This window comes from Atractosteus spatula, chromosome 23 (genome assembly GCF_055471065.1).
Source record: "Atractosteus spatula isolate fAtrSpa1 chromosome 23, fAtrSpa1.hap1, whole genome shotgun sequence".
Classification (NCBI taxonomy): Eukaryota; Metazoa; Chordata; class Actinopteri; order Semionotiformes; family Lepisosteidae; genus Atractosteus; species Atractosteus spatula.
Genome location: NC_142728.1, coordinates 3,119,677 through 3,144,710, shown reverse-complemented (window position 1 = coordinate 3,144,710; position 25,034 = coordinate 3,119,677). Strand labels below are relative to the sequence as shown.

The 25,034-nt window shown below is 45.2% G+C and overlaps 2 protein-coding genes across 9 annotated transcripts in view; both read right to left on the bottom strand.

The window, feature by feature from the left end:
- The window catches only part of golga2 (golgin A2), a 39,925-nt gene extending 28,267 nt beyond the window's left edge, over nucleotides 1–11,658 (bottom strand). For 2 of the 6 annotated variants that reach the window (XM_088940628.1, XM_088940629.1), the window contains exons 1-2: nucleotides 11,575–11,641; nucleotides 6,627–6,746 (exon numbers count right to left, since the gene is read on the bottom strand). In XM_088940628.1, the coding sequence (XP_088796754.1) occupies nucleotides 6,627–6,746; nucleotides 11,575–11,622 (168 nt within the window). In that variant the 5' untranslated portion in view covers nucleotides 11,623–11,641. Of the gene's footprint in view, nucleotides 1–382; nucleotides 521–4,021; nucleotides 4,103–6,626; nucleotides 6,747–11,574 lie in introns of all 6 variants that reach the window. The other 4 variants (XM_088940624.1, XM_088940625.1, XM_088940627.1 and 1 more) reach the window with 4 other exon arrangements.
- A 702-nt stretch (nucleotides 11,659–12,360) lies between these two features.
- On the bottom strand, nucleotides 12,361–21,724 carry haus4 (HAUS augmin-like complex, subunit 4). Of its 3 annotated transcripts, XM_088940488.1 has the most exons (11): nucleotides 21,657–21,724; nucleotides 20,909–20,996; nucleotides 20,338–20,432; nucleotides 18,921–19,060; nucleotides 18,547–18,678; nucleotides 18,115–18,255; nucleotides 17,145–17,241; nucleotides 16,326–16,471; nucleotides 15,786–15,916; nucleotides 15,232–15,300; nucleotides 12,361–14,608 (listed from the first exon to the last, which is right to left on the bottom strand). In XM_088940488.1, exons 3-11 carry the CDS (start codon nucleotides 20,402–20,404, stop codon nucleotides 14,425–14,427), a joined length of 1,107 nt encoding a protein of 368 aa, XP_088796614.1. In that variant the 5' UTR covers nucleotides 20,405–20,432; nucleotides 20,909–20,996; nucleotides 21,657–21,724; the 3' UTR covers nucleotides 12,361–14,424. The 3 variants fall into 3 exon arrangements, with proteins under 3 accessions (XP_088796614.1, XP_088796613.1, XP_088796615.1); XM_088940487.1 differs by lacking the exon at nucleotides 20,909–20,996 and having other exon boundaries at nucleotides 21,657–21,722; XM_088940489.1 differs by lacking the exon at nucleotides 12,361–14,608 and having other exon boundaries at nucleotides 15,228–15,300.
- Nucleotides 21,725–25,034: the final 3,310 nt, after the last annotated feature.

Below are 25,034 nucleotides of genomic sequence, written 5' to 3'. Positions count from 1 at the left end.
ACGTGGGAAATTACTTCACCAAGTAATTGGTAGAAACACGAGTTAGGCCAGACTGTTCAAGTCCACAGTAACAAGTAAAGGTTTACTCCATGCTGAAAAGATCTTCACGCCTGAAATTTTGTGTCTCTTTTCTTTCCCTTGAGCATGGTACTCCATGCTCAAGAGAAAGAAAAGAGACACAAAATGTGTCTTCATCTGTTCCTTCGTTCCTTCATCTGTTCCTTTGCGGCCCGTTCGTGAGGACGCAGCTCCCTGCCTGAACTTCTTCGAGTCCAAAACGAGCAGCTTTGCATGGGCTTTAGACCCCCCCCACAGGCCCTCCGAGACAAGACGAGCATTACGGGGAAGCACAGGCGCAGAAACACCTTCCGGACGGACCAACCTGCGTGCCAGGGGGGGCGGCGGCGGCACACTCGGGGTTAGTAACGCTAACGCCGGCGGTGTTAGAGACGGTCTCCCCACGAGGGGTCTCAGGCGGCTGGCCACTGGGGAGGCTGCCCACTTCGGCATCGCTGAGAGCCTGCCAGGACAACACAAGCACAGGACCGTGACACAGCGCGCGCGGCACAGTCTGCCCCATGCGGACTGCATACCCACACACACACACACACAGAGAGACACAAACACGCGGGCATGGACAGCACACATACTGCGGGGCTGGGGTTAGCAGGGACTGAGACAAGTCCACTACGCTGCAGTACTGCATTCAATTACGCACAAAAATAACAGGCAGAAAGGATACAAAATAAAGGAAACTTTAAACTAAATAAACACCAAAAGGAAAAAAAAAAACATGACCACAGACCAATATCAGAATTCCTTTGTACGGGGCATTTAGGCTCCTCGATACTACTTCTGGCATCATCGAACTCAAACTTAGGCTGCCGCACTCACAGTCAAACACCTAAGAGGGAACAATCGAGCGATCCGCCTTTCTGTGGAGTACAGTTGCTTATCTCCGTCCTCAAAGGCAGCGCGATAAATGATAAGCAAGAACAGAGGCAAGACTGTACTCTGCGCACGGTGCTATTTTTCTTAAAATCTCAACTGGAAAAAAAATCAAACCCACCAAGTGCTGTGAATCTTTTTGAAATAACCATCATTCAAAGAGACGCATTCGACTCGAACCTTACAGATCAGCTTGCGCAGGGGCTGACTAAGGTGAACGCATCCTGCTGCCAGCAAGGAAGCTGGTCTGTTATGATTACTTGGCAAGGATGAGATCATTACCATACCCCGCACTCAGTAGGTGAACTAAGAAAACAGTGTAAAGTTGCAGCTTCTGAGATCTGAGAGTGTATTAAGATATAATGTATAAAAGGCTGCAAATTATGGCAACTGTTGATCTATGAGAGCAAGACTAGGACTGGGAAGCCCAGTTCTAGAGATTCAGTGCTCTAAGCAGGGATACATTCGCATTTCTACAGGATGATACTTAGAAAGCATAGGCCTAAATATTAAGGACAACAGTAGTTACAAAATTACTAATTTCATTATACAAAATCCTTACAATTACAGAAAATGGACTCTGCAATTTGAAAGTGCACAGCCTTGTGGTGGACAAACTCAAGATTTCCCTTTTAGTTGTAGCCAGAATAATTCTAAGAAAGAGTATGTGCCTTCAACGAAAAGTGTTTTTAATCATGCAACATCCTTAAATAGGATATTTAATTTGTGAAACAAGAACTTTTTGCACTAATCAGTGACACTGGCCAAGGAGCAGGGTGTGGAAGGAACTGCATAAGCTGCATAAGCTGGCTGCTTTCAGCCCCGCAGACCAGGATGTGAACTGAGCAAACAGCCGCAATGGCACTTTACGTACAAGCACTATCCAAACAACAAATAGCAGGATCTCAGGCCTCTTTCAGGCTTTCAGTAACTCAGCAGCGGTCACAGGTCACTAAGCGTTGTGTAAAGACTGCACTAACTGCCCTGGGCATGTCTTCACTTCAAACATGTCCCTGCAACAAGAAGATCACCTCTGAAGATGACCAAGTCCTGCTAGATTACCCCCAGTTATGACCAGTACTAAACTGCTGAGGCTGATAGAGCCTATTTATCACCAGGGATAACTTCAACACGGTCTAAGACAGGTGTGTCTTAAATACACCTGTATTTAAAGATGGGCCACGCCCGTAAGATATTGAGGAATCAACCAAGTACTTAGATTTTAGATTTAAATGATCTAAATTACTGGATTTAATAAATCACTTGAGGGTGGCGTCCTATCCAGGCTGTATCCTGCCTTTTGCCCAGTGCTTCCCCGGATAGGCTCCGGGTCACTGTGACCCTGAATTGGAGAAGCAGTTATTGAAAGTGTTGCGGATGTGATGTGGTGAACAAATAACTAGCTTCATTGATCACAATGTAATTACTCCATATCTTTAAAAAGAACAATTCAATTAAACTGGCGATTTAACTGGACGGGAGCTCTCCAAGACCAAAGCCTGAGATCCCAGGGATTCATAAACAATACAACCCAAATTTAAACTTGGACAACGAATTCTTTTCTACTCGATAAACCGCAGCTAATAAAAATGAATCACAAAGGGGGATACGGACGCCTAAAACTGGCTCTTCATGAGCATGAAAGGCGTTAGCGATTAAAAGATTGTCAGGGTAGTTTTGGCAGGATGAAGACCATTCAAAGCCCTTGGCTCTCTGGACAGCTGGGCAGAGCAGTCACGGACAGAAAACGCGGCACCGAGTCTGGATTTTATTTTTCTGGGTGCCAAGAGGGTTCTCGAAACCGAAGAAGACCTTGGCGATGAGAGGTCCAGCCGGCTGCCAGCACCTGTTGCGAGGACAGGGGCGAGGAGGATGGCAGAGGGCAGTTGGCCAGGACTCTACTGCCTGTTTTACACAGAAGGCCGCCAGGGCCAACAGCTCAGGATAAAACAGGAGTCCCCAAACCCAGGTCCTGCTGCCCATGGGATCTGTTTTTCCCCCATTCAGGCTGGGTGCTCATTTCCCCAAAATTACCCCTTATTAATTAACCCAAATGTGTTGGCTTTCCTAGCACTGCAGTATTTCAGGACGGGAATCCTGCAATTTTCCAGTGACTTTCAAATCACAAAGAGCTTTAAGCCCTCCGAATAACTTACTTCGGCATTTGTGAAGCAAATAATTCGTTCAAGAAGCTCACGCACAATAGAAGTCCGATTTTTCCGCGGAGCTTGAAGTTTGACACCGGAGCCGAGATAATTCCTGCTTTCTGGACGCGTCATGTGCCTTTCCTAAGCCAGCGCAGTTTCTCCTCTTAAACCTCCTCACGCCATGATCCCCTCCGACTGAGCTGACTAATTTGTCACCGCTGCCAAGAACAACGGGCGCTGCGCACTGAGCTCAACGGAGGAAATGATCGTCTGCCCACACAGAGCCCCCGTGGCACTCATGGCTGCTGGTGCCATGCTCTGGGGTGGGCAAAAGCAAGAGTGAGCTTTCAGGATCAGCGTCGCATCGCTCAAGAACGGATGAAAGAAGTGCCCTTGTACAGAGTTTCAGCAACACGAGCACAGCAGCTTCAAGTAAAGAAGCCTAAAGAGAAGAAATCGTGTTTTTACAGCCAGAGTACATTTCCTCTGGCTAAGCGAAGTGATCTTGTTGTCGGCTATAGTCATGAGCTGGTTAACCCTAACTTCCAACGAACACTGTTCAATGGTGTGATCAATACATCGAGGCTAAAGTTCTATGCGCTGACCTGGCCTCTTCAGCTGAAAAGAATCCATCGCGAACCTAGGGAAAAACACACCTGGATCTTCGCCTGACCCAAAACGCAAAAAAAACACAGGAAACGGTTCTTTCACCAAACCAATCGAGCAAAAAATAAAAAGATACAAGAGGAGACGACAATAACATGCCAGCATAGCAGATGACATCTAGCGGTCAGTGAACAAATACAAAAAAGTCCCGATGAAAAATCGGGGCTTCCCCGCAGCAGAACAGAAGCAGCAGAGCTGGGAACAGAGAGGACGGCATGCAGAGAGAGAGAGTGAGCCAACCTGGCAGGCAGTCCCCTCACCTGGCTTTTGTCCAATGGAGGGAGTGCCACCCCATTGGAGAGATTAAGATCAGACACCAGCACCTTCAGAAGGGTCTGAATCTAGAGGGAGAGCGAGAAGTGAAGAGACAAGGCAGGGCTCAGAAGGAAGAGAACAACACAGAGAGAAGGGGGACACATTTCATTACGTTGGGGTTTTTGTCTTGGGGATGCCAGCTTCACAATCACAGTTGATTCGCCTTTTCCCTTTGATTCCTAAGGAAAAAGGGCAAATTTCTAATCATGTCTCGACTGAACTGCAGGAATTACAGAGTCCAAACCTGGCGTGCCAAGTCCTGACACTTCACATACTGTATTTCAGAATCCATGCTGCTTAATCAATGTGATCGAATCAAACACTTTAAACACTGCCCGTACATGGACTTAGGAACTCTCACTCGGAGAATTCAAAAGCCATATGAATCAACGCTTGTTTTTATCATTTGCTACTAAACCAGAATACAATTTATAAAGCTGGTTTCAAGCATGTCGAATAGCCTGAGCATTTTGCTTGACTGGGCTCGGTTGGCTGTTTTCCAGATGGAGGAAGTGGTCACAGGAAGAAATGTAGGTCACATGGCAGAACGATTACTTGAAGATAGCCGGCATGTTAAGTATCCGATCAGTAATACTCTGGGAGAAAATTCCAGTTTGGTGCACAAAACGAATGACATTGTGCACAGATTTGTCTGAATTCTCCTCATCCATAAACAAAATTAACATGTAATACCATTCCTGAACACCTCACACTGATGAATGCTTTGGCACTCGGAAAATATACATACATCAGGAATCGGAATAATCAGAGGCAATCACTCAGAAAGGCAACAGGAAAAAAAAAGCTGGAATAGAAGACGATAGTAATTGGGGTGTTAAAAAATACTCTTGCTTTTTTAGATGCAGGGTGGGATTATTAGGAATATACCCATTACCAATTTCCGTGTTTCTGAACACTTTTTCCAATGTTTATGCTCAGTAACGTTAATTATGTTTACCACAGTAACTCTGCTGTCAAAACGCAGCTTCCCAGAAGACATCTAGAATCTGATTACCAGGAAACACCCTGGGAGATTAAATTACTTTTCCCCTCTGCTCACTCACCCTATTTCCTCTCACGCGGACTTAATGTACTTGCATATTCAGAAGCATTTCAATCTTCAGGAATCAAAAACAGGGCAAGAACTTGAGAACAAAAGTCTAAAAAGAAACAGGAGAGCGACAAGGTACACGATATACTGTTCACTGCACTCCATAACCTCCTGGGCAGTCAAGTCAAAATGACTATTTCTGCTGTAGACTCAATTCAGTTTGATTTTGAGATTAAATGATTAGTACAAGGCAAGAGTGTCACCTTTTTTCCCTGGGTAACAATGTCACCTTTTATTCCTGGGTATTTCTGTACATATTTGCTTTAGCATTCTACAATAATACCAAAAATAAAAGGCAGCACTCTGTTTTTTTTTGCCTCCTATTTCTACTTTCATCTTGAGTATACATGAATTTTGACTTCACTGTACCGATATTTAGGAAGGCCCCTGTATTTCAATGTATTGATGAGATCTGCCTTTGTGAAAGGTGAACTGAAACGAAAACTGAGAACTGGTGCAGGGCTTCAGCAGCTACGCTGATCCCACAGCTTGATATACTACCCACTTGTTCATTGCTCTAACTGGAATGCTGGGCTCGATGATTTGCATGGTAGAGTTCCTCACAGCCCGGCACCGATACGCAGAGATCTATCTCCAAAGCAAATTAGTTTACTACTCATCTGCAGCCAGAAAGAAAAAGGGTATACAAGGATGAGCTACGCAGGGCATAAACGTCATTTTGTCCTGAATTTCAGGAGCATACGGTGGTAAACGTGCAGCACAGAATCAACAGAGGGATGCAAGGTGTAAGAACAAGAAATCCAAAATACAAATTAAGGGCGACAGCATTTGATATACTGACTTCACAACTGGTAAAGATCTTGGATGGGAGGAAAGACCACAGTGATGCTAGTAGCATCGCCCGCTCATAGCCTTTTTGGAATCACCCATATATGAGACCCACATCAGCTGTGGGAATTAGATTTGTCCTTCACTGTCTCACTATGGGCACCGGCTGTATAGGACACTCACTTCAGGCCTGATCCCGGACAGACAATTTTTGTTTTCCCCGATTCTCACTTTGGACCTTAACGACAGGATTTGAATCCGCTGTTCACTTTGGTCTCATTAGTCTACGTTAAGATAGTGGGCAGGTCTTTACACACAAGAAATTATAAGCCACTTAACAGGCCTGGTGTACTGCAGGCACTGCAAGACGAGGAAGGGCGCCAGGGAAGCCATAAGGTACCGGAGTACTCTAAATCAGATTATTTGTAAAGGAATTCTGCATTTAAAACTGTTTTGACACTGCGTGCACTCACACAGTGCAGGTCTCGCCCATAAATCGGTAACTGGGCTACTCTTTAAATAGAAAACCCGCGCAGTTAGCTTTTTCAGTGCGACTTTCTGATTCACCATGGGCAAGCCTAGAGGCAGGACTACAGGACGGCGAAGCTGCGAGAAGGCCCGGCCTCGTCCCGGGACGCACAGTGACTCACGTTGTCGGGAGAGTGCCTGTCGCCGGAGGGGGTGTCTGGTCGGCTGCTGTCTTTGACCTTCCTCTTCTTTTTGGCCCCTGCGCCAGGCCCCGGCGTGTTCTTCTGCTGAAACTCCTTCAGCTGTGGGGAGGGAAGAGGAGCAGGGTGGTCAAGACTGCAGGCGCACAGTGACTGGAAGCCAGCTGAACCCCAACACAGCATCACCAGCTGCAGCACCAAACCAAAACCTACAACCTGAAGAAAAGAATTCTGAGGCGTTATTAGAAGTGTGCTTCTCCATCTACATCTCTTTAATAGACCCCATTTCTCGCGACTTGGAGAAAAAAAAAAAGTGATGAGTTTCAGAATATTGGATTGTACAAAAATACAAGCAGAAAAAAAATTAACTAAAATTGCTGTTGCTGTACTGTGTGAATAAGGACACATATATATATATACTGTATAAAGGAGTTCCCAGCGATGAGAGTAAATCTGAGGTGATAGAGTAATATACATGATTTAATACACACCTCTACTTATACAGCTTTTCAAATAAGTGGCAGGATTTCTGCTGAGATGACAAAACGGACAGGAAACCCCGCCTCATTTATTTTTTTTACTACTGCCACTAAAAAGCAGCGCGACTCGCTTCCCTTGCGAGCGAACGGCAACCAATGAGGTGAAAAGCACCGTGCGTCTGCAGGGCCCAACGATACAGTCCACGTGACGCAGCCCGGCACCCCCTTTCCAAACTCCGATGATCTCAATCGGCTGTCACAAGGAGCGGAAACTCACTAATTTAATTTAATTTTTAGATAAGAGATGGTTCACCCCTTCTGTGAATCACCTTTATGGAGGAATTCCCACCTACAGGTGAACAGAACGCATCCATCGCTGTGTGCTTGGATAAACAGCCAAACCACACTGTGGATATCACATTCTCTCAGCAGACCAAACTGCAGCCTTGGCTACAGACACTACAATATATACTGAAAACAGGAAGAAACTTATCACTACCTATACATATGCGTATAAAATCAAGTGAAAACCCCAGAAAGGCACCGATATCAATACAAAAAAAGAACAATGCCTTCTCGTTATTGATTTATTGGCATTTATTTATTATTCATTGGCAACAGTTCCAGTGCACTCTCCAGCAGTGAAGCCAAATCCTCTTTAGAAATGAATCATCGGCCTGTGCAAATCACTCTGATCGACATCGGTGAGTGCGGTGCCCACATGCAGAACAACATATTAAATTCGTCGAGTACCACAGACCCAGCTGATGGGAAGATCCCAATGTGAGGATCAGAGCAGGTGTGTGTGTGCTCACCCTGTACTCCACTTGTAGTGACTGACTGAGACACGACCGCTTGGAGCATCACTGATCAAAGTGCCTGCTTCCCTTCCAGGGAAGGTGTGTGCCACAACATTCCTACAGGGCAACAGCTTTCCTGCAAGAGGAGAATAATCAAGTTATGCCAAGGATGCCGAGCTGAACACGTGTGGCAACACCTGGGATGGGGTGTGGCATCTAGGGCTCAGAGACCAGTGAACAGGCGGAGGTCTGTCCAGGTTCTCCATGGGGAATTAGGCCAGAATCCCGCAAGACAGCGGCTGCAAAGCATTGTGGATATTGGGCTCCTATCCTCATCCTTGCTTCCAGAAGGCCCCCTGTTGATCTGCTCTATCGATGAAAAATGGTCATCAGCACAATGAATTTCCATCTGTCGAGTCTTTTCAATAAAAACGTCCCTGCACACGCTACAGGAAGATTTTCATTTTCCTGACAATACCTTTGAGAACGTCGCAGTTATAAGTAACAGGTTTCTCTTGATGCTCTGTATACTCCTACTACTCTGTGGCCTTCAAAGCAATACACACTACGAATAAAAGAAAACAGACAATGCCCTATGATATGACTATGGAGCGAAGACTGCACTGCTGAAAGCAACAACTTGCAGGGTAAAAATAATCGGACCTAATGTTATAGCCAATGTACCGCTGCTTCACTCTAATATTATAACATTAAGTTGCACACAGAACAGACAGTCTCTTACGTAATGCCCGAATCACCAAACAGATTAACCTCTCGCTGTTAAAGTTTCCATTTCAGCTCAATAAAAGGATTATATCTGGCCTGCACATACAAGTCCTTCTGTGAGTTACCACATTCTCAGAAATTTACAGCCAACTTAAAGCGCCATGAATCGGAAAAATCCCCTTTGTCTGATGCAAAGCAGACTTTACCTTTAGTTATTTTTCATTACTGCATTCACACAGCATCAGGTATGGTCGATATTGCTGAGCCTCTTAGTTAAAAACAATCCTTGAAAACAGAGTGGAAGCACTCAAGTCTTAAGTGCTTTTGTTGACATGTTGCAAATAAAAAAAAATGGGTGTGATCACGTTGTGGGGAAATTATTCCTTCATCAGAAGTCAGCACTCTCCCAACTACTGACTCTCATTCTGCACTGCAAACCAGGAAAAACAGGAGCAGTGACTGGATATTCGAGCTCCAACAGGTGCTGTGTTCTGTAAAATCCACACTGCACCCTAGTCTGCTTCAAGCAAAACACTGAGCAAACTTTGTAGACCATTTACAATACCTCTACCATTTCCATAGTAGTTTATTAAAGGCACAGAATCCTAGAGGCACTGCAGATGCCGGGCAGAGAGGTAGCTCTGTGGCTCAGGATCTGCGCCTGTGGCTGGAAGGTTGCCGGTTCAAATCCCGCAGCCGGCAGAGGAATCCTACTCCGTCAGGCCCCTGAGCAAGGCCCTTAACCCAAAAAAACTGCTCCAGGGGCGCTGTACAATGGCTGACCCTGTGCTCTGACCCCAAGCTTCTCTCCCTGTCTCTGTGTCTCATGGAGAGCAAGCTGGGGTATGCGAAAAGACAAATTCCTAATGCCAGAAATTGTATAGGGCTAATAAAGTGATGTTATAATAAATCTCCAGATGTGCTAGAATGGCATAAAGATGTGGCTATTTCTAGATAACGAGCACCAAGAACTCTCATTTTCCCTTTGTGCATCAGCAAAAACAGCAGCAGATTAAAAGACAAACATTTTTCACACAACCTGAAATCTCACATGTGAGATGGGTGGCAAAAATCCAATATATTCCCCGTGTGTATTTTTCAATGATAACATAATGCTTTCTCTGCCTAACACCAAAATCTGTGCCAGGCAACACTGGATACTTCAGCATCAGCAGGAGAGGCATCGAAACCCGCAGTTTACGCACAAGCAAAACTAAAGACAACACTCGGTCCCAGTCTCAGCAAACTGACCAACTGTGACATGCAGTCAGGTCAAAATCAATACCGGACTTACCCCGTTCGGGTCAACTCTGCAAGATAAGACTGGGAAATCTGGCTTCGGTCGAAAGTGTGCTCTCAAAATACCTACCTAAAGACAGAGTGGCCATAATGACCTCTTTGCAGATCAGCCGCACTGGGCAAAGGTCACAAGCTAGCCATCGCTGCAATGACTACACTGTACCTCCCCTTACCCGACAAAGTTTTCCAGCTACATAAATCACAAGTCAGTACATCACACATCTCGGCAGCTCATTTTTCCACAAGTCCATAAACATTATGAATGTACTGGAACTAGCATCCCTCACAAACCAGCGGCCTCTTTTCTGCTCTTACCTAAGCGACCACACACACTAGCACTCGGTACATTACACAGCCAGTCACTTCTGCCTTCTAAACCTTCCTAACCCTAACCAAATGTCTTCTCCTGGTGGTTTCACTCCTTTAGAAACCGGCCGGGAAAGGATGGGAATGTGGCTGGGATTGATAGAGACGCAAGTCCCATACGACTCATTAGGATGCATTACTAATGTAGCTTAAATTGGATCCGGTTCTAGGAAAAGAAAAATAGGTTTCCGTCCTCGACACATTAGAAGGACACATTAGAAGGCTTTTATCGCCGATTTCAGGTGTTCAGACTCGTAACCTGGATTATTGGGAAGAATTGCCCCGAATTCCGGACATCCAACTTGGGGAATGATCCGGGAGGGCCGGACCTGCGACCTTTTCGAGAAGACACGGATCCACCCGCGCCTCAGCCCCCCACGCGTGTCCGGCAGCCCCCCCCCCCCCCCACGACAGGTGCCACTGAGAAATGAGTGAAGCCATCGGGACCCCCTTAAAATCCCGGATCCTTGTCGTGAAACGCTCCTACCGCAGCACGGATAAGGCAGGCACTGCACAGCCCAGCAACAACACTGAGGCTGGGCTGAAGGCAGGAAAGAATTTAAAAGGGACTTTAAACAAAACACGGAGCAATCAGAAAAGGGTAAACTGTATTTACCACGAATCGATTGATATTTCAGTGTAATTTTTTCTTCGATCAATTAGATTTCACCCGGTACCGTGCCCCGGCTTAGGTAATAAAGTCCAGGGTTAACTTGACAGTAAAACAAGACCACAGACATCTTATCACACGGAATTGTCTTTATAGTAGTACTGCAACCCCAAACCCCGCAGACAATGCGGGGCCAATCACACGATATCCACGAACACCGACTCGCCGGCTGACCCAGTTTAAAAAGCCGAAACATAATTTACACGGCCGCTCAGGAACTGCGCAAAAAAAAATGACCCCCCCCCCAAAAAAAGAAGCTGCTTTCGCCCCAAAACGTCCACCTGCACGTCTGCGCTCCCCAGATTCAAATGTGTCACGGTGCACCCGGAACCCGCACTGGGCAGGCCAGCGCGGATCCCCGGCCTTTCCAGCGCCACGGCCAGCCCCCCTCGGCGCCGCAGAGCCGGTTCCGCGGCCGCCCAGACGCCGGTGGACGTGGAAGTGCTTCGCGGCTCCTTGCCCGTGACAACCTCCCCTCTTCGTCGTTTCAACCCCGCGGAGAAGCGACACGTCCACCCGTGCCCCCCGCCATCCGCCAACTCGAATTATTTCTTTTGTGTGAGTGTGTGTCTGTGCAAAGTTTTTAATACCTTCTTCTTGGCCGCGGCGAGTTTATTCTGCCTGCTCTCGTCAGCCATCCTGGATCGCCCTGGAGGTAAACGGCACCACGTCATCAATAAGGGGTCCGCGGCCGCCGGCAGTTCCCCCGCCGGCCGCCAGGCGGAGCGCTGCGCAGCTCAGAATCCAGCGCAAGGTAAGCGAGCCAAGCAAAGAAATGATCTGAATGCCAACATTCAGGTGAAACGACTCCCACTTGCCACGCATGACAGGTGTGATCTTTGCTGCAATAAGACAGGGATACACAGTTAATACTGTACTGTTGCTAATACCAGACCCGAGCGTGTGACATGCCAACTCAGTCTGCACAGCACTGTCTTGTCTTGTCTTTTGTATTTGGGTTTTTAAAGATGTGATGGCGCAGATCAACAACTGATCCAGCGGATTCGTCTCCTGGGGACATTTAAACCAACACAACAAACGACGACGCGCTTGCAAATTAAAAATGATCACGGCAAAATCTGAATGAATTGACACCACATGTCATTCTCGCGTATTTCCGGCTGCAGACACGATACCTGCCTAAAGTTGATAGGTTCTTTTATTTTAAAAAAAAAACCAATATCGCGAGAAGCAAAACTATGCCAAGCATGACAACGACGATATGAACGAGCTGGCTCTGACCACTGGAGGTCGTAAATCCGACACGAAAATAAAAATGCATCAGGTGCGTCAAGAGTCAGCAACTGGTTGTTCGGTTACAGAACTTTAGAAGAATTATATAAATCTAATGAAAGAAAAGCAAAAGGCACTCCAGGTAACCTTTAAACTTGTCAGCTTTATTTATAGTGCAGTAAAAAACAAGAAATGGTACATTCTTTTTGCTGTAAGTAGAAAAATGAGAAGATACTATTATTTCTTAATAATATACTATATTTTACAGTAAGATACAGTTTGATAGTCTGTTGCTGCCACAGAAATCACTGCATGCAAGGATCATGCCAATGTGTAGCAATATGGCAGAAAGCAATTGTTTCATTCAACAGTGTTCATTGAGGCTTTGTAGTCCACCCGAACATTTTCTAACTGCTTCTTCCTGCTGAGGATCGTGGGAGAGCCGGAGCCTATCCCAGCAAGCAACAGGTGCAAGGCAGGATACACCCTGGGCAGGACGCCAGTCCTTCGCTGGGTACAGTCAACCCAAACGCCTCAGCCTTTAACAGAGAATATAAACCCAAACATCATCCCAGACAAAGCCGGAACCGTGCAGTATTGAAGCTGAACAGTGGGCAGCCTGGCTGACCACTTCCAGACAGGGGCCTCGTGCTCACTGCTCGGCCACTAGGAGCACCAGCCTCTACCTCCATTAGGGTGGCAGGTCAGGCAGAGCTCTATCAGCACATCACATGTGATGGATTTTTGTGATCAGTCCCCAAGCGCAGCTTGCTTAAAAAGGGATTAAGATAGCGGCATTTCTGATGAGACTGAGGCTCTAAAACAGTGTCTGGAATAGTCCTGAATGATGCTTTATGGGTAGAATCTATGTGTGGTTGAAGTTAATCCATTTCAAGTCACCGATACTTATTTTGGGTGGTGCAGTGGTTATCAGCGCTGGGACCCCGGGTTCAATTCCTGACCTGGGGTGCCATCTGCATGAAGTCTGTATGTTCTCTCCGTGTGCTCCAGTTTCCTCCCACAGCACGAAGGCACCTGCAGGCGAAGTGGCCCTGGTCAAGTGTACCCTGCCTTGCGCCCATTTGCTTGTCGCGATTGGCACCGGCTGCCCCACGACCCTGAATTAGATCAAGTTGTTAGAAAATGGAAAGGAAATCGGTGTTCTGTTCCTTTATTTTACGGAGTTGAATTAATTATTTTACCGGGGTAGACTGCAAATGCAGTCTCATTTACAGACCTGGAGGCCTAAGAATACAGCAGGTTCAAGGCTGCAACACTAGCATCCCAGCCTGGGTCTCTTCCGCCCCAGTCTCGAGTCCAGAGTCCCCGGCCAACCTGGACCCCCTGTCTCTAGAGGTCCCAGGTCCAGCGTCCAGAGCTCCCGGCCAGCCTGGACCCCCTGTCTCCAGAGGCCCCAGGTCCAGAGCCCAGCCACAGCTCCATACTGCAGCCTCATGAATTGGCATTGACCTGAACTGGAGGAGACAAGGCAGCCTGCCTGTTTGATGCAGAGCCAGTGAAGTCACCGCCCAGGCTGGTTCCTCCAGTACTGCATGTGTGAAGCCCCTACGCTCCTAGATTCTGTTTCCTTGCTCTGCAATATGTTCGATCTCAAGGGCTACTAGCCATTTATTATCTGTAATCAGTCTGTTCCAAAAATAAGTCTCCCCTGTAACACTTTGAATGAGCACCCAGATACAGAATTAAATACAATTATTTCTAATAAGGTGTTTAGTCAGTTAACATTCCATCCTCTGTTAACTAAAAATGTCACATTCTAACTTAACTTTTGAACACAACTGGAAAAATATGAAATCGAGATTCCCAGCAAATAATGGGATATCATTCCTCAACTTTATTTTTTTCCTTGAAGCATACAAAATACCATAACCTATAAGTGAATAAGTCTTATTAGGTGTAAATTCCTATATGAAACAATGGCACTGGATAAGCAGAATAAAAAGGGCTCATGAATCTTTAGTCTTCATCTCAGTCCCAACTGCAACACTTCCGGTTTTTAATTCTGGTCAACAGGGCAACACAACCGTGCTACCCTGTGTGATAAGTCTGTAGTATTTCTATCCGCCCTCTCCTTCAGAGGCTGCTGTCCGGATGGCAGGACTGAGCCCAGGAGTCCAGACTTCTCTGCTCTCGGCTGTGAAGGAGCTTTGAGGGAGCGGCTGGACTCCCTCGGGTTGGCTCGGGTCTCAGTGGCTGTGCTGCGAGAACTCCTGCAGGGCCCACTTCTTGTTGTCAATCTCCTGCCGGAGGCGGGAGTACTCCTTCACCAGCATCTCGAAGTCTTGGCCCAGGATCTCGAAGGAGGACAGCATCATCTCTGCGGACTGTTTCTCGCTCTGTTCACTCTGCAGCTCTGACTCCAGCATCTCCCTGATGGGGTGAGAGAGGCAGAGATAAAGCAAAGATACAGGACAGGATATACTGACACACTGTGAGAGTATAGTTCGCTATATTAGTTTTTCAATGCGGGAGTTCATTAATCTAACCAGGTGTTGCTCAAGAGTCCTTCACTCAGAGTGCTCCAATAAATGTCAAACTGGACATGTGATGCTCCAGATTCTTATTTCCAAGGACAGTTTGTTCTCAATTGACATTCCTGGTGAAATAAACAGTTTGTATCTATCTTAAGTGACACCTGTCAGCATTACATTTTAAAGGAGCAGTTCAGAAATAAAAAGTGCTACAGTTTCAAAAGGAATGTGATGAGTAAACCAGTCAACTTCAAGCCATTCCTTGTGATTTTAATTAGTTCTGCATTACCCGTTGAACCTTAGGAACCTTAGGTTCTGCATTACCCGTTGAACCTTAGGAACCCATTGTTTCCTAAGGTTTTGACTCTAGTGAAAATCAATCACATCTATCCCAGTTTTCAAATGTAAGACTTGTAATTCATTTGCACAATGCAACAGAAGTATTGCTCGTATTCTGCTTACGAGCAGTGGAAATAAGATTGTCCATACCTTACGACACACAATACACAGGGTAGCTCTCACCTGATCTTCCGATGCACAGCTATTTTCTGGGGTGTGTAGGAGTCTAGCTGAACCTGAAGCATCTCCATTCTACATAAAATAGAACAATCCAAAGATCTGTCAACATCAACAAAAAAGCACATTCCTGTACAAAACGAGCTTTAACGAGCTTCTGCATTTCTGCTCTCATGTACATGAAGTCCACACTAATCATCTGAAGAAGATATTGTTTCAGAAGAATACCTTCAGTATTCGTTTTATAAAAGTGTTCCAACTACATTTAAAACAAATGTACCTATAAGCATAAAAAGTACACATACCTTATAAAAGCCTATCTCAGCAATCACAACTACCCATAAAAATGCATAATATAAAGTAAGAACTTATATTGCAGAGAATTGATTTTCACCAGGGTAATCTAATCAGTAATGACATACATAAGCCACCATATGAATTACAGAAAACCCAATGTACTACGGGCAGAAGAGTAAAATCAATCCAAGACTTTTTCCTTTCCATTAAAGTTTAACACCCTCCTCCCAGGAACTCAGGACCAGAACATGAGATTTTCTGACCTGATCTTGTGAATGATGATCTCGCACTTGGCCTCCAAATACTGGGTCTTCTTGCGGTCCAGCTCATTCTGAGCTTTCAGGCGGTGATCCAGGATGAGCGACTGTAGAATCTGAATGCAACCCAGAAGCTCCTGCAAAAGAGAGCAAGCGGCCCGTTTTGAAGAAGGGATGGAGATCTGCACCACACACAGCTGCTGAAATTGAATCCCAGAGTTTCTGGAACTGCTGAAACTGTATCCCAGGACGTTTCTCGAAAAGAGTAGGGTTGTAACCCCCTGTGTCCTGGCCAAATTTCCCCCTGGCTTTTACCAGTCATGGCCTCCTAATAACCCCCATCTCTGAACTGGCTTCATCACTCTGCTCTGGTGTGTGGAGAGAGTACTGGTGCACTATGGCTGCCGTCGCATCATCCAGGTGGATGCTGCACATTGGTGGTGGTGGAGGGGAGTCCCCATTACCTGTAAAGCGCTGTGAGTGGAGTGTCCAGAAAAGCGCTATATAATGTAAGCAATTATTATTATTAATATTATTATTACTCACGGTCAGGTAGGAGTGAGTTAGGGACTGCAGCTGCACGGCGTTCTCCCTGGCTTTCTGTCTCTCGCTCTCCAGCCTCTTCCTCTCGCTCTCCAACATGTCCGGGAGCTGGGACAGCTTTGCCATCTTCAGGCCTGCGCCTTCGCCCTCTGGTAGGAAGAACAAATCAGCAGGCTAAGGAGCGTCCACAGCTTCTACCGCCCAATTTACAGATCAACAGTATGAGCAGGTCTGCACTGAGCCAGCTTTATATAGCTTTTCACATTACGCTCAGGATAAAGGTAATAAACCTTGTGAAACCTTCTATAAAAACACCTGTCTACTTTAAAAAAGCAAGCATCAAGAAGGTTTACCAGTTTGGCCAGGCAGTCTGTTGTTCCCTGAAAGGTTTAAAGCTATCCAATGAAGCAGTCTTGTTGCAGGTTTGAGACATTTAGAAAGAGGTTCCAGTTCTCTACAGCACTAAGAAATAAATTGAGAACCTACACATTTCAGGGATCTGTTTTTCTCTGATTTAATCAAAAACAGATCACTGCTCGACACATGACTGTGCATCTGAAAGCCAAGACAAACCTGTGTGTGAGAGCTCTCATCACAGAATAATTAAAAGTACAGATTGCAGAGGAATAGGAGGTAGAGGAGAAACAACACAGGACCAAAAGACACTTTACCTCAAAATTAAACTAAAAATCCTCTGACATGAGAGGGGTCTTATAACAGTACTTTCAAAAGTGAAATTAAAAAGCCCCACAAAGGAGCTGGACATAAACGGAACGTCCTAATCAAAAGCCTGGCTGTCTCAGCCGCCAGAGCTGCCATTACCCCAATCGGGCTGGTAGTAGGCGAGGATGGTCTGACACTTCTTCTGTAGCGTCTCCTCTAGCAATCCCAGCAGCCTCTGCTTCATCCGCTTCACGTCCTGCGGACAGAGAAGCAGGGCTCAGTGTTCCAGACCCACCTCACTATTCTCTACAGCTGGAGATCCAACAGCAGGGGCACAGCACCTCTTCATGCACAGAGTGAGCTTTTCAATCAATTCCTACATGGGAAGACTGAAAAATTCAGCAAGCGTGTGCTCTAGAAGAAAGAAATTTCTCCTGTTGTTAATTGCTCCCATAAGTGTTTGTAAACAAACTGTCCACAATGAAGCCAGTCTGACCTTTACTGTGGTATCCGGATATGAGCTGTATGGAGGTTTGGGGAACACACAAAGGCAATAGTCCCACAAACACAAATGTAACAGGGAATCCTTCTTAAAATGTGCACAGCTGAATGAAATGTACACAGTAAATAGCAAAAGGGAAAAAAAAATTTTTACATAACCCCCCAATAACTGCAACCAATAAGTGGGTTTTAAATAAAAGAATTCTGCAGAAAAGATCTTTTTAACTTCAGCATACCTAACCAATCCACATTTAGGCTAGTACACTGTATAACTTTAATGCAACAACAAGCAGTCTTTACATCTGCTCCAGAAAGACTTGAATTTATTTGATGCATTCAGAATTAGCTCAGGGCATTGCTGCCTCTCAGTGCTGGGGCCCTGGGTTCAGTTCCAGAGCTGGGGTGCTGTCCGAGTGGTGTCTGATTTAGTAGTTTTCCCTGTGTTTGTGTGGGTTTGGCCCTGGTGTGAGTGTGTGTGCCTGTGACAGACATACATCCCGTCCGGGGTGTATCCTGCTTTGCACCTGTTGCTCGCCAGCCCCCCAGCGACCCTGAACTGGAAGAAGCTAAGCAGTTAAACGGATGGATGGAACGGGCTGACCAGTCTGAACGTGCCAGTCATGCCCACCTGCTCCGATGGCAAGAGGTCCAGGACCAGCTGGGAGGACAGTCCCAGCAGCTGCGGCTGATCCTGGGCGGTGGTCGGACTGGGGTCCAGCTGCCTGGCACACTGCGCCACCAGCAGGCACTGCTCCAGAGTCCTGTAGAACTGCACCGAAGAAACACGCTCTTACTGCATCTTCTGACCCAACAACTCCCACAGGTCAAACTCCAAAGGGTTTCTTTGCCTCTGTGAGCCCCCCACATACATCTGTGAATTCCATTTTTTTTCTACACTTCAGATGCAAATTCACCATAATCAAGGTTTTAATACTCAGCTGTAAAAATTACTAATAAGAGTTAAGAGTCAAAACATTTTTACCATTTTTACTGTGTCACACTGTGACCTCCGCAGAGGCAAGACCGACCCGTTTTCTCCATCTATTCACAAAATGTGCACCTTGCCGTCTTCCGGCGGGATCTGGGAATGATGTTTCCTGCCAGAGTAATCCTGGAGCATCTCCTGCAGCAGCCGGTACAGACTCTCCGACCTCAGCCACCCCAGCTTCTGCACCTGCATCTCCCTCTCAGCCTGGTGTCCCCGAGGAGAAAAACAATTCCGCAAAACAAACACGGTCTGTTGCTGTACACTTAACCCACTGCAAACATGTACACATTCAGAAACAATTTCTATGTTAGATCAGTAGAGGAGTAATGGAAAAGAAGTCCCAGAACAGTGCTCCTAATTGTAGTTATAAAGTATATTGACATCTGTATTGCAAATTACAAACCCCTTTTTTCAGCAAGCGTTGCTTTGCGAGAAGGCCGCCCTACCTTTTCCAGCTCTCTCTTCAGAGAGGCGGTCAGCCCAGTGCTGTCTATGCGCTGCGAGAGACTGGACAGCAGCCTGCAGAAGTGAGGGTTCTGGAACAGGTCCTCCTCAGTCACCTCGCACAGGGGGAAGGATCCCAGCACTGCGGCACAAACAGCGGAGCACCGAGTAACTTTCAGAGAGGCACCGACAGGCAGACGGCCGGCCTCGGGCAACACAACAAAACATTTTACAACACCAGCACGCTGCTGGATCCATTTCAAAGTGTTTGTGGTTTTAATCAAGCTCCTTTTCATGATGTGCTTCATTCCAAAGCTTCTTCCACAATGTAGAGCTATAGGGCACAGTAAAAACAGTATGCAAAAAGTCCAGTCTAGACAGGTGAAATATTAAAATGGTAACAGCCTGAACTTAAGTTACAATGTCAATTTCAGAGAACTTGACGTTACATTTATATGAATTTTAGACCGATATTAATGGCAACCTACTAAAAGTATTTCATGTATTCTTACTGTGAACGATTTTTCTTAATTAAAATAGACGGCGTTCACAATACGTTTCTGAAGATGAGAAAACATCTGACCACACAGTCACAAGTTGGACATTAGCAAATGTAATCTAGCTGTACTTCCTTCCAGAACAATTCCTGCCGCTGAATGCAACAGAGCACGATTTCAGAATAAACAGATCTCAGCCTCTACCCAGCCTCCTAATGGTTCATCTTAGTTAGATCTACCACCCATTCATGCGGTACACAAAGACTGAATTTAATTTTTCATTTGCTTATGAGACCTCGCTGAGAAGCAGATGTCGATGGCTTAGCAACACATTCAATACCGAAAGTACATATACCCAAAAGCACTTGTGATAATTGTGCTCCATTATAAATGTGTCTGTGCTGGTTCGGAACACTTTCAGACACTTTTCTGTCTGGAAAAGAAAATAAGTGCAGATGCTCACTGAAGGCTGTAAGAGGAAAATCGAATGCATTATTTTATCAAATTTAATTATTTTCATTACGTTTCCCTATAGGCAGACAACATGTGAATAGATGTCTGGAATAGTCTGTGTAGTTGGAAAACGATATCCCGGTGACACCACTCTTTAGGGGTAGTTTGGTTTAGAGTCGACTCCACATCGGGTAACAGATAGAGCTCTGTGCTTGCCCACTGACTCAGGGCTGAACAGAGAAACAGAAATAAAACAATTTGCTCCCCCACCAGTGAGCTCACTCACTCTCCCAGGAACCAGTTCTCCACTGGGGAAGGAGGGGGGGGGGGGAGCTCTTGGGTGGACAGAGCGATTTCACCCGCAAGTTACAGCAGTGATAAGGTGGATCCAGCCTCAGCCCCAGCTCTGAGATCACTGCAGCGCAGGTGGGACAGTTTCTGCAAGAATGAGCACACAGGAAGGGCATACCTTGCTGGTGTAGGCCGTCTCCTTTGGCCAGTGGAGGAACTGACACTGGATCAGGGCACAGAGCCATCTGGACCGCTCATTAAATATCCAAAGTCCTGAGAGGAAAAACAAACAGGGGGGAAATATCACTCACTGAATCTCCGCTCTGAGATAAGCATCCGAGGGCTTTGAGAGGAGCCATGACCAATGCTTAAGGGACGTTTTAAAATGTTAAACAGGTAAAACACAAATGCTAAAAAATCATCAATGGAAAAGATGGAAAAGAGGACAAGAGGTTGCATAGTAGGCTGGTCTTTTTTTTCCTCATAAAGATCTTCAGTCACTACATACTTGAAAGTGCTGATTAAGACTGATTGCCAGACAGCAAGAGTGTTGAACTAGAGATCTTCACGACTGGACACCACTGATACAAGGCAAGAACTGGTTCATTTAATATACCGTATTATCCCTGTCCGGCCTGAACTGATGTGTAAGTGGATAAGTTATCGAAACCACTGTTTTCTCCACCTTGGCCTTAGCTGTTCAGAAGTGTAAGGTAACGTCAAAAAGCTGCAGGAAGACTGGAAATTACCAAGGGTCTGGGGCTCAGGAGCTCTTGGGTCTGCGATTTTTCCCTGCTGTTCCCTGCGGTTTTTTACCGTCCTGGTTGCTTAAGACACCTAAAGAATTAAACACGTTAACATTATTCTTTAAGTATCGCGATAACTTCAATGGGCTTAACTGTCATGGGCAACGCGATTTAATTTTACTTCAAACAGGAGAAATTAATAAACCCAACTGTCGCGGGTTCACAGCATCTTACATGTTTTCACCACTATCCTGATCGAGATGAAATACTGTTGTAGATGTTGCACTCGCTAAGAATTCCTGGAACAAAATGTCAGAGGGCTCATACTCACTCTTTCAGCGTTAAAGCACATTTCATCAAACAACGTATACCTACATTAATCACCTTGTCCCGACTGCAAAACCCGGTCGTCATAAAGCTCTACACCTAAACTAATCTAATCGTAAGAAGAAAAACTTGAAACAAATAGGGGATTGGAAACTGCATTTTTTTTTTTGGTGCGACTGCACACACGAACCTTCAGTTTCAACCATCTTAAGTAAAACATTTTTACAGAATTGTTCTTTTTTCTATACTGTCTTTCAAAATAAACGATTGCACGCCAGAACAACAAGACATATGGCGCAGTTAAAATAAAGCCGCTCATTTCAAATTTCGCCCCACCTACCTAATCGGTATCCCAACAGAAATTCGGTATTTAGCGGGTTGCATAAAATGCAAGTACTTTTTATTAGAGATCAAACACACAAACCTCATAAAACCTCCCAACTGTCCGTCCAACCCATACCGCGCTCGGTCTCAAAACAGAGTATACCATCTGGCCTACAGCACTCGACTGCAAGGGGTTAGTGCATAGACCTCAGGACAATACATATATAGGCGATATCTGTAATGCGCCTGTGTAATGTTTAAAAAATCTAGTTAAACATTATATGTGCAATAACACAAATAAAAAGGCATTTAAAATAGGGAAACTCATGCGCTGCATAAATCACATCTTCCGGTTTCCCCTACGAGGAAGACGGATTTGGACGCTCCAAAAAAACGCCTACAGGAAAGCTCACTGTGCGCAGAGCATAGGGGTGTGATCAGTTGTTGTTAGTGGGCCGTGTCGATGTTCCATTTAGGAACATATTATACGTGCTTGCTTGATTTTAAAAATGTGACAGCATGTAATTTTTACCTAGAGAAATTCAGACTGTTTTCTTCATGTTCCTTTCACTCCTGTTAGGAATCTTTACCCCACACCCCTCCAGAATAATAGCATGGCCCTAAGACTGGGGAGTGGTTAGGTTACGTCATCTGACGTCACAGAAACGGGGGGGGGGGGGGGGACATGGGAGTTTTCATTCATTGAAATGGGTGTTTAACGTTTCAATGATGTCTTCATTATGTCCGTTTTTACTTCATTTTGACATCCGATATCCATCTATGAAACTAACAGCATAAATGCTGTAATTAGAAAAATACTTTCACCGAATTGGTCTTTTTTCCTTTTATTTATTTGATTACACGAAATTTCCAGCAGGTGTCCTCGGACTCCAGAAATTTCCCCAATGTACATCATCGTACTGCATAGGCAAGGGAAAATAGTTTTTCTTATTTTTATTGTATTAGGTATTACATGTCATTAACACATAATATAAATACATAAATGATTTCTGAATTATCACCTTCACTGTACATATGTTTGAATGTTTGCCACTCCTCAACACAAAGTACTCTATAAAGTCAAAGTAAAAGTAAATCCAGACATTTTACTTAATTAATTAATCAAACTTTGACATTATAGAGTACTTTGTGTTGATGAGTGGCAAACACTGTCAGTTAAATACATCATGGTTCCAAGCTGTAACACAATAAAATGTGAAAAAGTCCAAGGGGGGTGAATACTTTTTATAGGCCCTGTATATAACAACTTCTCATTATTTACAGTATTTACAGCTGAATTATATATAAGCTTCTTAATGACAAAGGTGTGTGAAAAAGCACAAAAGAAAACAGAAACCTCTTCTTAGTGATCTGTAATCAAGAGGTATCTTATCTCACACCTTGATCACACACCTGACACATGCAAAAAAAAGCATTGAAAAATCAGATAAATTATGTCCAATTCATAAACCCCATAAACCAGTCTGGAGAGTCATGTCGCGCAGCATTGGATGGGTTCAATCAAGTCTGCTTTTCACTTTTAAATCACAAACTGAAATATGTATTATTGATTATGCCAGGAATCTACAAAAGAGTCCTATATAACACAGTATTGTCAATGTCCAAGCAGTGTATGATCTTAGATGATGCACGTCTCTAGTGAATGTATGCATACATCGTGTTACGTATACATTAGAGTCCGTGATACAAGTCATTAAAAAACATTGCATTTCCTTGTGTGGAATACTGTGGGTGTTGTGTATTTCCTTGAAAGATTTTTTTTTCAAATGCATCTTAATCTTTTAATAATTATATAACGTAGCTGGTGGTCACGGCACAAAGTTTTGCTCATTTATGGACGGATGGAACCGCGCTTGAAGCAACACACAGTCAACCCTGCAAGGTGGAAAACCCCGTTTTAAAATCTGAACAGAAAAGCTGTTTCACATATAAAAGAGTAAATACACTCTGATATTATCCACATACCAGAGTGTTTCCTAGTACAAAATAAGAACATGTCCTGTAACCCCATTGTAACCCCACTTTCCTCCAAACATGGTGAAACACAGTTCCGTGTCAAGCTGGAAATAAGTACAGAAAAAATAATTAACATAGAATGCAAAATATACGCTCCACATTAGCTTACAATGGTCACAGAGGTCGTATAGCTGTTCGCGGCCTTTTGTGATAGGAAGAAAGTTGAACAAAACGTTCAGTGAGACTTTTGCGTGCTCATGTGTAACACACCCTTCTCCAAGAAGCAGAACCGCCCTTACTTGGCAGTGAGGTTGTTCTCGACATCTCCGAAATCGACGTCAGGTTTCCAGGATTGACTCCGTGAAACCCGTGCAGCAGTTTCGGAAGAGTTATCGACCCTGTTAGCAAACGGCACAGGTTTCGATAACTCCTCAGAGTCTTTGCATAGAACACTGATCACAACAGCCAGATAAGCTGCAGGCTGTTAATGGGGTAGGTCTGCGCCAACTTATTTCTGCGCTCTGCTCTTGTGAAACGTTCCTTCCAGGAGCATTTTGTCTCGACCGCCAGCCAGCAGAGATCAACACACAAAAGAGCTAACCGGTGCCAGCAGCGGGTTGATCGTGTTAATCCATCAGCACGCAGCGCTATTTAAGCCATCTGAACTCGTTGCTCGGTATTGATTCCTCTCCTAGAGAGCTCCTACCTCGCCTTTGCTTGAAACCCTTTTGCGATACTTCTTTCAGCTACTGAACCTCCTTTTGCTTTTTGACCACGAACTCGCCTAACGCTTCGGAGTGTGCACACCTGTCTCTGCATTATTCAGCTTCTGATCTTCCTTTTGCCTTTCGACCACGTTCGACTCACGTTTTGGAGTGTACGCCTGTTTCAGCATCTTCCCTCTCCTTCGTCTGCCTAGGATCCTCAAACCTCATCCTTGGGATTCAAACCTTTAGCATGGTATTGTACTTAGGGAGGCCTTGTTGTGCGAGTCATCTGACAAGTTGTCTGATTACCGGTATCAACTACATTAAGATGCACTCTGTGCCCACTTTTTGTCTTTGTGCCCTCAACAAACTCGAATCCTTTAGGCGACATTAAGTAGGAATGCCGGGCCAAGACTGGAATGACAAACGTCTTTGGAAATGTGTCGTCCGTTTGAGCGACTCAGTGCAACGCTTGAGCGCTGTATCCGCACCAACTGAGGGACGCTGCTTCAAGCATAGTCCTGAATTGTAACGTTACCCCCCCCCCAATTCACCTGTATAACATCGAGATAATTCGATAAAACAACAGTTTTGTCAGAAACTCCCTTGATTAGCCTTGGAGCGTCTGTACCAATCGAACAACAGACGCTTCAACTACTTATTCCCCGTAGCTCTTATTAATGACTCTCCCCTCCAGAAAAAAAGACAGACAGAGCACGTCTGTTGGACACCTGGGCCCCATATTAAATCAGCAATACCCTCAAGAGGCTGGCGGGGTCACAACACAACACAAC